The sequence below is a fragment of the Pinus tabuliformis genome, chromosome 6 (genome assembly GCF_031772625.1).
Source record: "Pinus tabuliformis cultivar Carrire ecotype Pingquan chromosome 6, CPIR1, whole genome shotgun sequence".
NCBI lineage: Eukaryota > Viridiplantae > Streptophyta > Pinopsida > Pinales > Pinaceae > Pinus > Pinus tabuliformis.
In genome coordinates this window covers 1,838,477,771-1,838,491,200 of record NC_142292.1, presented here as the reverse complement: position 1 = coordinate 1,838,491,200, position 13,430 = coordinate 1,838,477,771, and the positions used below count along the sequence as shown (strand labels likewise).

At 32.4% G+C, this 13,430-nt stretch overlaps 1 protein-coding gene across 2 annotated transcripts; it reads right to left on the bottom strand.

Moving 5' to 3' along the window:
* Positions 1–1,848: 1,848 nt before the first annotated feature.
* On the bottom strand, positions 1,849–5,857 carry LOC149266357 (uncharacterized). Of its 2 annotated transcripts, none has more exons than XM_089430424.1 (2): positions 5,414–5,857; positions 1,849–3,731 (listed from the first exon to the last, which is right to left on the bottom strand). In XM_089430424.1, exon 2 carries the CDS (start codon positions 3,722–3,724, stop codon positions 1,931–1,933), a length of 1,794 nt encoding a protein of 597 aa, XP_089286550.1. In that variant the 5' UTR covers positions 3,725–3,731; positions 5,414–5,857; the 3' UTR covers positions 1,849–1,930. The 2 variants fall into 2 exon arrangements, with proteins under 2 accessions (XP_089286550.1, XP_089286554.1); XM_089430428.1 differs by lacking the exon at positions 5,414–5,857 and adding an exon at positions 5,272–5,407.
* Positions 5,858–13,430: the final 7,573 nt, after the last annotated feature.

Sequence of the window (13,430 nt, the reverse complement as noted above, 5' to 3'; positions counted from 1 at the left end):
AATTTTTTTTGCTGAGCTTAATTTTTAGGGGAGCTATGGTACATAATTTATGTATATATCCCTTGATTTCCCCTAATCAATTGATATGACATAATTTTAATAAATTAATATAGTTATAACAAACTGTTGTCGTAAAAGGAAGTGTCTTAATTGTTCGCAATTCTCATGCAGACAATTCTTGTGCAGAAAGATTTACGAAATTTGCATTTTGCTTCATAAGAAACTTAATATATTCAATATTTTATCTAATTTAGACATCCAAATGTGTTAATTTTCCATATTACATTTCAATCCAACCATGAATTTTTCCAAACTAAGCCTGTATTTTAAAAGAAATTTGTATTTTCCTTTATTTTCTATTTGGGAACTCTATATTGACTCAACCGTGGGTTCTTTGGTGAGTCACAAGTCACCATTAAATCTTCATTAAAAAAATGTTTACTCGGATTTCGTGACTTAAGTATCTTAGAGTGTAAGTATTGATAGAATAGACTAGCAACGTAGGGTTAAATAAGAATTCTCAGCTTGTACAACTTGTACCAATAATTCAATTTAATTGGGAAATCTCCGTTGTGAATCTATGATTGTCTGGTATATGTTTTCCATGGGAAATCTCCATTGTGAATCTATGATAGTCTGGTATATGTTTTAACTGTGAAGAACTTATGGAACGATACATTAATCGTGCCAGGTTGATAATTGAAAGAGCTTTTAACAGATAGGCTTATTAATAAAAGGAAAAAGATCTTAAAACTTTTCCCGAGAGTGTTTTTGCAAACCTACTGACATCTTATAGGAATGATACATCCATGCCATGTTGACAATGGAAATAACTTTTAACAAATAGGATTATTTAAAAAAAAGGTTAACAGATCTTAAAACTTTTTCTGAAAGAGAACTTTCATTACATTGCAAAGCTGCTGCTTGGCAATTACAATTTCCATGGCACTTCTCAGACAAAGGTAATATGAATATTAGTAAAGACACTAAATGTTAAATCCAAATGACCCAGGATAAGATCTAAATGATTGCTCTACAGGTATAAATCAACATGAATTCATTTTAACTTCGAATTTATTGAACATAAAAAAATAATACAAACAAATCAAAATATGATTCTCTTTATATTTAGAAAATTCAAAGTTAAAATGGATCTCTTTATACGAAAGACCCAAAGTTAAAATAAATTTATGCTAATCTATATCTCTATATATATAGATTAATGCTGGCTACTTTTTTATTTTATTTTTAAAATTACAAAGATTTTATTTATAATTTTAATTTTTAAGCACAGACATTATATGTCTCATTCACAGTAAACTGTAGAATGCTAGAACGAATCTTGCCTGGTGCAACCATCATAAGAATAGAGTTGATCAAAATGGACCGTGAGATGAGTGTCCACTTACCACATGCTCATAGGCATTCTACCATGGGTTTTTCTCTACCATAAATAGTCAATTTCAAACCCTGAATCTTATCTCTTGTGCAAATGTGCAGCTCCAAAAATAGGGTAATTCCATTTTGTTATCCAAAAGGGATAACATTCCCCACTTTAGTAATTTGTACTAAGAAAACTTGATAAATAAGTCTAGCATATATATCTGATTTCTGAAAGTTAAGAAACTAAAGGGGCCAAATAACAGAATAATATGCAATCATCTCAAGAATAATTTTACCCAACCACTATCCCCAGTAGGTCCTTACGCCATTGATTGACTTGATCATCAAACAAACAAATTAATAAAGTGTATTTGATGATACAGTGTTGAGAAGCAAAAGCTTCAACATATGAGCTTTCTTTATCATTAAAGAAAGCTTTGCTATCAACATGGAACTGTCTTAACATTCATACAATGCAGTGATGCACCAATGAAAAATTTCCATTACCAACTAAACTGGCTACAAATGCAGTGCCATTATTATTACTTCAACGTCTATAGTTTGCAATAAGGAATTTTCGTTCAGTACCATCATGCTCTTCCTCTATTACTGCAACATCTCTGACTTTCTCTATTAGAGCTTGAAGCTCTTGAACACCAAATATGCTGCAATCAAGTTCTTTTGCATACCGTTGTTGATATAAAGTCGAAAAGCTACACAATAAAATTTTGCAAGCATGGCTCACTAAAAGCTCTTCTAGCTCCCGTTTGAATACCTCTAGCCTAGCCTCTGCAGCATATTTCTCAGCATTCATATCTACCTGGAGTACGTCATCTTCATGTCTATCTCCTTCTAATGCATCACATGCACTTTCATCAACTGATCCTTCATCCGAATAGGAAACAGCATTTGCTTCCAAACAGTACTCCTCAGCATCTTCAAGCAACAAATTATTACATGCATCTGAATCTGAATATGTTTCTTGTACTTTTTTGCTCATCTCTGTCTTCATAGCCTGAGACGCTCTGCTAACCACATCTGAAGAACTTGTATTGCAAGGATTAATTGCACCTGAGGCAGTTGCAGATTCTCTTAAACACAAGAATTTTCTGTGCCCTTTCCCCTCTATGCAGAAAGTATCTGACATCTTCTTTATTAAATTAACCAATTTACAAGAACCATATTCAGCAAGATATAAAGGTCTTCCAAATACTTTATGATATTCAGCTGGAACACGACCGAGTAGAAAACTTCCTTCAAATGTATTTACAAGCTTCAGAAGTTTCCCTTTCAAACCTTGAATATCACCTGGCTGAACCCAGGGAGTTGAATTTGGTGCTGGACTGGTATCAGATGGTGTACCGGAGCGACCAGCATCCGTAAAAAGTGATACTGGCAGAGATTTGCTAACATTTATTGGTGTAGAGGAAGTTCTCGCAATTGGAATAATATTTTGCGCAAATGAAGATGATGGCATTGGAAAGCTACTGAAGCCCCTTGAAATGGCAGCACTGGCTTGTGTCGATGGTCCTGCCAATTGAATTCTGGACAAATCTGCAGCTATATGTGTTGAATGCAAGGTATAAGTTTGGGTTGAACTTGTTCCAACAATATACCCATTCTGTGGCATCCCTTTATAGACAATAGCCTCTTCATCATTTGGAACATCTGAGTCTTCACTTGAGAAGCACCCAAGTGGATAACAAGCCAACTCAGGTGACCGTGACAAAAACGATTTTGCAGGAACAAGGCCCTCACCGCGAGCAACGCTAGGCCAGTCCCACACAAATCGCCCAGCATTGCAAAGTGCCGAAGAGACTCCCACTCCAGATGGAATAGCAAGCACAACTGTGTAACCACGTTGCCCCAATTTGTGCAAAGCAGGAGCAAAATCAACATCACCAGAAATTAAGAGAATAGTAGAAGGAGGGGGATTATCAAGAGCAAACAAGAACATGTCAACTAAAATAGCTTTATCTGCTGCATCCTTTTTTCCACTGGGAACATCGATAAGGTTTACCCCTGTCCTCTGACAGCCCTCTCTGAGTTTTCGAGGGAAGTTATTAAAATCTCCATATGCTGAAAAGAAGGTCACTGCTCCTTTTATTACAGGATGCAGCCGTAAAGCCACTCGTATGTTGCCTGCCACATCCTCTGCACGTACTTCAGCAGGAACAGGACAATTCTCAATATCCCAAAGTATGGCCACAGGCCCCATTAGAGCCCTCATTTGTTGGTTTCTAACTTGTGTTGATACTTGATCCGCTGCATCTACAGTTCGATTTCCGGTTGTTGATCCTGATGGAGAACTTATATTATTTGATAACAGATTTGCAGCCATACCAACCCTGCAAATCAAAATTAACAGTAATTCAGGATACTAGTTCCAACAAATTCAAGCTTCAAGTTCCAATCTCCATTTCCATTTTAAACTAATAGCCACAGGAAAAGCAAAAGAGATGAAAGGAAATGAGCACAAACAATTAAACAATGCAGGAATAATTAACAGAATATGGTTGCCAAGCGCAGTATTTGACTCAATAAGTCACTTTGCTTATGGTGTAAAATCGATATGCAACTAGACTGTAAGGTAGGATTTCCAATGTCATTAGGATGCTCCAATTTTTCAAGTGCAGTACAGATTATACAGTGGAACAGACAAATTCTATAGCATGTTCAAACCTCACAATGATGAGGTAACAGGTTCACTGGCTCCATTGAATCAAGTTAATTATTTGCAACATTAAAAATGCTCACTTTATCAATGGTGGCATAGACTATGCCGTGGACTAGACAATTTTCTATAACATGTCCATTCCTTATAACGTTGAGCTAACAGGTTCAGTGGCTCCATGGAATCAAGCTGATTATTTTAAAGATTACAAGTGTTCAGTTTTTCAGTTGTGGCATACTTTACACAGTGGGCTAGGCAATTTTCATATCATGTCCATATCCTCATAATGTTGAGGTAAACCTTAAAGAGGTTCAGTGGCTCCATTGCATCAAGTTGTTTATTAAATAGTTACAAGATCAAGATTGTGCAATTGTGGCACAAGGTTATATAGCGAACTAGAATAAATCCTGTATCAAATTCAATCCTGATATTGATAAGGTCACCGGTTTGCTAGCTCTATGAAAAGCTCCTCACTGGCAAGAGACTAAGAGTGAACGCAATGCTTTATTAGAAAACACATGCGCAACTCAACCAATTAGAGATGTGAGATTTCATCCTTATCAGGCTATGAGCAAGGATCAACAAAGTTCAGAAGTATTTTTTTAATTTTATGATAAAAATAAAATCTTTTATACATATACAGTCGTGTCTATGTGTGTGGGTGTCTCTCTCTACACACAATCTCACACGCGCAGGTGTAAATGGGTGCAAACATGATGATCCAGAGGCAATTATATATTTTGTATTGAGTTCTCATATCTGGTTCAATGATATTAAAGCAGGTGTTGCATCAACGATTTATTGATATTAAACCAAGTGTATGTGGGCATTGGGATAGGCCTGGTTAGTGAGTAAACAAACTTCCAAAATCTGCTCAGTTTGGTGAATCAAGTAAATTGAATAACTTGGTATGCTCAAACAGAAGAAGTGCTCTTAAAAACTCAATGCTTGAATTTTGTTTATATCTAGCGTTTAATTATGACAGAACAGGATCCATAGACCAAGCTAGGTCTCAAAGACCTTCAGAAGATTTTATCTGTTGTGTGTGTTTTAAAGGGGCAATAAAATCTAATTGGCTATTGAGCAGAAAACCAGTATGTTTGACCTATAGCAGTCCAGAAGAAAAATCCATTGATTAAAGAATTACTCTCGTTCTAAGAAAATCAGAATAAAGCCCAACTACGGAGACAGAATATCCATCCAGAAAATCATACCATCCATAATCACCGAGATCACTAAATCAGGGCTTCCCAGACACCCAGGTAGCCATTTCACATTCAGGCCACAGAGAAACCAAATCCCCAACACTAACACCCAAAACAAAAACTCACTGACCACGTCCGATAACCGGCATACCTTGTAGTCACAAGACCGCTTCGGGCGCCTGCAATGTCATCTGAATCCGCTCACATGACCGAGGAGCAGGACGATGCAATCACCATCACTGCAATTCGAAACCCTGAAATAACAGCTCCTGCGTTCTGAGAGTCCCTGAAAGTGGGGTTACATGTGACTGAGAAGGATGCCTCGGGGTTGAAAATGATCCCAACAGAGGCAACATATATTCCTTCTCCCATGGTACCGAGAAAGGGCAATCATCCACTGCAAATAATCGATGATCGAAAATCCTCAGGCGGCCCGATGCGTCAGGATTTGTTGGCCCAAGGAGGACAGGTCGGTGATGTCGGTGGGGGATGCTGGATTTACGAGCGCAATTAAAGCACAAAAAACATTAAACTACGGGAATATGTTGTATTTTTAAAAGGCGGATATATGTAGCGGGTGGTCCGATGGCAGAGGACATTATGGCTGCAAAAGCGCGCTTTCGGTGTTTTATTATATATAAGAGTTCCAAAGATTTTGTTGCGTTCCGGACTTTCCTGGGCATTGAATTCTGAATTAGTGCAGTATAACATGAATTCAGATTATTAAGCTTGATTCTTTATTAAGGTTTGAACCAGTTATGGCGATATTATATTTTTATTTTGAAAATAATTTTTTATTAATATTTTAGTATTAGATTCGAGGCTTTTGTGATTTATATTATGCAGATAGGTTGGCAATTAGCTTTTGAGATAATTTATTTAGCGAGAGGTTTGTCGAGAAGCTGGGAGCATTTATTTTGAAGCTTCATAGGAAAAGGTCTGAATACATCAAGCAGATGAAGAAGCAATCTGTTCTATAGGCTATCTTTAACCTCGTGGACATTAAAATAATTTCTTTCTTTCTTTCACATTATAGATTTGGTCAATGTTTTGAACCAACTAATTAAGTTTGAGATGGATCAGAGTCTGGTATGCCCTAAAACTACTTCTATTTGGCTAAGAGTTAAGAGGTATTTAGCTGGAGTGAAACCCTGCCCCATTATGGACCATTAGCAAGTTATTCCAGGTGGCGTCGTTTTCATTGAATAAAGGTAATGAGTCATGGACGCTAGTTTTCCTTGAATAAAGGTAATGAGTCAACCATGCCACATTGACTATCCTCAGTGCTTGTTTGACCACTGATAAGTTTTCCCACTTCGGAGAAAAAAGTTTAAAAGGAATATCACAAGAACTATATATAATGGAGATTGAGATATGACTATTTTAAAAAATATTAGGATTCAGTTATTTTGATTTTATAAAAAGGTTTTAAAATTGTTTTTTAATTAGTTATGAGTATTTTGAAATTGTTTTTTAATTAGTTATGAGTATTTTGAAAGATGTATGGAAATATATTCCCATCCTAAGGAGTTGTGAAAGTTTGTAATTAAGTTTGAGGTGGATATCAAATGAACTATGTCATATGATAGAGGTTAGGATATTTGTCAATTATTTTGATTCTATAAGAAAGCTTAAAATTGCTTGTGAGTAGTTTTGAGTTTTTTTTACATGCATGAAAATAGATTCACATCGTAAAGTGTTATAAAATTTTGTAATTAAGTTTAAGATGGGTATCATATGAACTATGTTATATGATGGAAGTTAAGATATTTATTATCTTAAAAATATTATAAAAATTTATTATTTTGATTTTATAAAAAGGTTTAAAATTATTTTTTATTACTTTTGAATATTTTTTAAGTTATATGAAAATAGATTTACAAGATGCTAATAAGTGTGAAAATTTGTTTTCTTATTTATCATTAACACATTAATATATTATTTCAAATAACATAGTTATTCTGAAATAAAAATAGTAAACTCATTACATATTCATAAATATAAATTAATATGACTATATTCAATATCAATTAGCAAATAATTTATAATAAATTTATTATAAATAAAAATAAAAATACTATACATTAATTAATTTTACAATTATATAAATAATTAAAATAAATAAATAAATAAAGATTTACTCTTTTCTTTATCATTAACTATTTAAAAAAATTATTAAAATCACCTACAATAGATATATAATATGGATCTTTTCATTTTACCAATCTTAATTGGTAAAACATGGTAATTTGTAAATATGCTTTATGTTTATGCCGACTTAATAATTACAAATTAGGTTTAGAAAATTTATAAGCATTAAGGGTTGGTTTTGTGAAATTTGTATTAATTTTGAAGTGTAAAATTAATATTAATATTAAGTTTAATTTTATTTTTATTTGAAATTGATTAAATGTTAAGAGAAGTGGTATAATTAGAGGGATTTATTTTCTTAAATATAATGATAATTTGAATTATGTTATCATATAATTTCTTATTTGTTAATCTTTTTTGAATGGAGAAATCAAAGTTTTATTGGTTTGTAGGTTTATTTTTTTTAGACATGTTTAGTTTTGTTGATTTTGGGTTATAAACTTTTGAAGTTTATTTGAGACCTTAAACAATAATGTTATATACATCAAGAGCTTTTCAATGGCGTGTAAAGATCATTTTAATTAGAGTTCATATGAGAAGCTATGTCTCTCATAAGTTGACCTATTCTATTAACCACCATGATACCAAGTGGATGTCACGTTAACTCACATTACTCAAGCACATGAAGCTAGTTACTCTTGAACTTTCAAGAAGATTTTGGAGATCCAAAACCCTAAGACATGTAGAAACTCTAGCCTTAGCCCTAGATGACAATTAGGCAATGTTAAACATAGAAATGAGATTTTGTTATTACGGTATTGTTTATTGTTCCATGATAGAACCACATTGACTTAAAACAAAGTAAGTAAAAGATATTGTAGCAACCACAATGACCTCAATTTTCATGGCAACTTCCTAATAAGTGCACTTTCTTTATATTTGCATTTTATAACTTTGAGGAAAAGAGTAAGGTATAAGCCTCACATTTTAGTTGAGTTTTTCTCATATCATATTTTGTATTTAGTGTATGGATACTATATCATTTGTTTAACTAATATTATTCCAATTTCAATTCAAAATATAGATTTCACATTTAAAATGGGTTTCCTATATTAAATTTTCCCATATATATATATATATGTCAATGTATAAATAATATATTATTCACTTAACTTTTTTTATTCTAATTTCAATTTATTGTTTCATAAATTATTCTAATAATATTAAATATGAAATCTAAAATAAAATATCATAAAATAAATCATTACAAAATATAACAAACAAATTATTAAAAAAATTTAAAATAATATCAATATTAATTTAAAAATTAAATATAATTTATAAATTCAATTTTTAACTTATATTAATTTTAATTTTTTAATGCACACAACTCCTCGTATTTTCAAACTATCAAAACCTCATCTTAAGTGAATTAAGATATCAATTTCCACTTAATACACTTTCTAAATCTTCACTTCTCCTAAGCAAATCTTTAATAAAAGAACCAAGGAATCTAGGGAGCCCACTCATCTAGTTAGCCTTTCTCCATCACCTTCAATGCCTTTATTTTTATTTAAATGGGGGCTTAAAAAGTCCTTTAGTCGGTGCCGTTAAGAATTTTCAAATGGGAAAGGCAGTGACCCTTTTTGCATATATGACACTAAATGTACAACCCTAAGTTTGGATGCATCACATGCAACAAAGTGTATGGATCATGATGATGTGTGCTTTGACATTAACACCTGGATTGAGGAGTTGGTGCCTGGACAAGACATTGTTTTCTAGTCAAGGAAGAAAGATACTGTTAAATAAAAGTACAAAAGAAAATATTATCAAAGAAAGGTATGTCCATTAATAAACAATCATATCATATAAGTTATGTAAGATTCCAGTGGACTAGTTTCTGTATAAGTTATAAATTTTAATGACCTTTTCATTTATTTATAAAAAATATCTGGAATATATCATTTAAAATAATTTTTAAAAAATAATATTTTGTTAAGTTTTATGGCTATTATAACAGTATATCTATTGAAAGTTTAATATGTTATTTATGGTATTGAATTTGGATGGATGAGATAACATTTTTATAACTAATTAAAATGAAATTTTGTTTTTTCCAATAGTGGATAAATTAAACAATAAAATTTTATTTTATTTTTTCTTTACATTATTTTTTAGTGGATAAATTAGTTATAAAGATTCTTTAAAGAACTTTAAATATGGATATGAGATTTTGACTCAAGGAGAATATGTACCAATTTACAAAAAAATAGAGTTTAAATATTCAATTTCAAATTTGATGAGTATAAAGTTGACATATAATTTTGAAGAAAGCGTGCTAGAAAAGCACACAAGGTAAACTAAGGAGGCACACTCTGAGGATGGAAGCATGTCCAAGGATAAGTTAAATAAAGTCAACAAAGAAGTGGTGATATGAGCACAAAAACAACACAATGTAGAGATGAAGGTGGTGATATGAGTACAAAAACAACATTGTGTAAAGATGAAGAATAACACATGGTGAATAATGTGAGACTAAATGTACAAATTGATGTAGAAAGAAACAACATGATGAGTTGGGTGCAAGATAAAGGAAGTTGTTGGAGTCACGATTGCCGTTACACCAAAACCTGTACGTGTTAGTAAACAGACACATCGCTAGTGTTAAGCACATGCCACGAAACACACAGAGAGCGTTGAATTATCCTTCTACACTGCCATTAATGGGGAGCATTGGATTATTCAATTCCCAACAATCTCCCCCCCTAATGCGAGCGAGGTGTGTTTCGAACTTGAGACCTTTGGCTCTGATACTACTTGTTGGAGTCACGATTGTCGTTACACCAAAACCTGCAGGTGTTAGTAAACAGACACATCGCTAGTGTTAAGCACATGGCACGAAACACACGGGGAGCATTGAATTATCCTTCTACACCGCCATTAACGGGGAGCGTTGGATTATTCAATTCCCAACAGAAGTTGATGAGTTTTCAAATGAAGAAAATGTGTGTGATTTTCTTAATCACCCATTATTGTTGCCTTGAATCATTGCCCTAACGACCTTCTTGTCATGTGGTGGCCCTAGGTAACTTGTTTCACTTGCCATAACACTTGAGGGGGACTTGATATGGCCTCTCATAAGAGTAAGGGTGACTTTAATGAACTTAATAATTGAGAGCTCTAGTTATTGCGAGGGAAGGCAAGAACAATTATGATTCCATTAAAGGCATGTATAAGTTTCCATAAAAATATTTCCACGAGGTAATGGAATTCCTTCTAAAGGATCTTTATGAATATTTTATAGGATGAAAATGCTATTATACATGATAATTTCAAACAACACACCTATAGCTTGTGATTTTTTTTAAGTGCACATTTAAAAAGTAATCTAACCGTGTTCCTATTGTTTCTCATAACCCTTGTCTTTATCATAACACCATAATGGTCATAACAACATGGAAGGAAAACTTCTCGATTGATCAAGCTTCCTAACAATGTTGCCTTGTTTGGGTAGAGTTCTCAACGTTTCCTAAGTAATTTGGAAATTTTTAGAGTGTGTCTTTGCATCCATTAAGAGATTTATTTTCATGAACCACCCCATTTCTATAACCTAAAGTTTCAAAGGTGGATTTGTCTCCAGGCTAACTTGTTTAAAGACTTAAAACAGTTTGTGTATACTTGGGTTGGGGAATGGTTTTATGATAGCTTGAGAGTTAGATAAATGTCTTGAATACCTACTTCAGTGCCTAAGTTTCAACCACATATTTAGGGGCTACCCACTTATGGTCAAACCATACCCCTTACGTTCTTAATATGCACTTACTTATCAATCCTAGGTTTGGAATGCTTTGTTAATGATAATTATGGTTGGTTTCAAGTGTAAAATTGCTCTTAGAACAAGGAAACAATGATAATGAGGGTTCAATTAGCCAAAAAAAAGTTACACACTTTACTATGAAGAAGGAGCCTATTAGGCCATCATATGCCACTTCCTCTTTAGGAAGGGGTTGAAAGGTCTAATCTCTCCCCCATCACTGACATCTTAGTTGGACTTGAGAGTGCAAATGTTATTTGAGGCACCCAAAACTTTATACATTTATGATTGGGTTGAGTTCCCAAGCATAAATATTTGATTCGACCGAGCTCATTTAATGTGTTGGGTAGGTTAAATGTTTGAGATGATATAATACCTCACCATTGGATCCTACTAAAGGTAACATCATAAAATGTTGGGGGCCTTACAATTCCATGTAGAAAATCTATGGATCAAAGGATTATGAACTTTATTTTTGGTATTGATATTCTTTGTTATTAAGGAGTTAAAATTTTGGTTTTTCATTAAAATTGTGGCCATTAACTTCATAAGGTCGAATGTTGTTGTTTTTGTTTCTGAGCATGTAGATGGTAAATGAGGAGTGTAAATGCTAATTTCACTAGACTTAGTCTTATGTATGATGAATTGGAGTATTGACCCTTTACAACAACGAGTGTGGATTTTATTGAATCTTGATGCTATAACATAATGGATGGCTTATATTTATGCTTCAAATATGTTGAGAGAGTGACCTTGTATATTTGGATGGTTGATCAACTACTTTATGCCCACTACCTTCTCTACAAAGACTTAAAAATACCAAGGCTCCCATTAAAAAGAAAGGAAATCTTCTAGTTTTTTACCAAAGCTACCATTAAAATGTTTAAATTAAAATAAGTAACTTATATTAATCTTAAAGATAGATTAAACTTATATAATTTCTAACAAATTATAATAATATGATCCATCTAAACTTTAATTTACTTTGATCCAACTTCTATAAAATTACATAATTAAAATAAAAAATTCTAAATAAAATTATGCTTTCAAATAAAAAATAAAATTATAAGCAAAGCCAACTCATTCATATGATTAGGAAAATGATTCTTTCTTATCACAACCCACCAACTTATTGTTTTTTCAAAAAAAAAAAAAAAAACTCAATAAAATTATGCTTTCAAATTAAAAATAAAATTATAAGCAAAGCCAACTCATTCATATGATTAGGAAAATGATTCTTTCTTATCTCAAGTCACCAACTTATTGTTTTTTCCATTTTTTTAGGAACCTTAGAAAATACAACATCATCATTTATCTTATTTATATATATATATATATATATATATATATATATATATCTCATTTTTCACATCCAAATTGTATGAATCTCAAAATAATTTGAATTCCCATGTAAGCTGTGGGGGTGTTTGATGGTTGGATTATATAGTAAGGTGATATTATTGTTTAACTAATTAAAAATTATAATTATTAAATACAAAAGATTAATTTTTTGTTTGTTTGTCAAGTGGTATGAGTTTATTAGAGATTACATCAGGCTTGACTTGTGGCTTGAGAAACTGTGACTCAAGGGCATTTAAGTCGTCCAAATCGCCCAAGATTGCACTCGGCCTGGGCCATACCAGCCCTTAACATGACTAGATTTTTGCCCACTGAGTTTCAAACCGGTGACCTTCACATCACGAAGTGACTTAACAATACACTCCATCACTATCTATTGTACACCCTGTGGGCAAATATAAAAAATATATTTTGAGAAGAGTTTTCGACAAAAATCACATTATAATTCATTTGACGAGGTGTTTCGAACCAACAAGTGTGGTTCATCATTAGGACAAGTTGAAGAACCAGATCATGGTTGTATGCTAAATAGAGTGAGAAGATCATCCAATGGCTATATTTGACTAGGAAACGACTATATTTGACTGGACTGGACCAAGGGATAGGGATAGGGAGAAATGAGTTCGTTAATTTATATGTTAGTTATGTTATATTGATTACAATAATTGAATAAAAGTAATTTATTGTATTTAATTATATAGATAAATAAAAACTTATAATATTAATAGTATATGTAACGATTTCTTCTAATTAGAAGAAATCGTTACATATACTATTAATATTATAAGTTTTTATTTATCTATATAATTAAATACAATAAATTAATTTTAATCAATTATTGTAATCAATATAACATAACTAACATATAAATTAATGAACCGATTTCTCCCTATCCCTATCC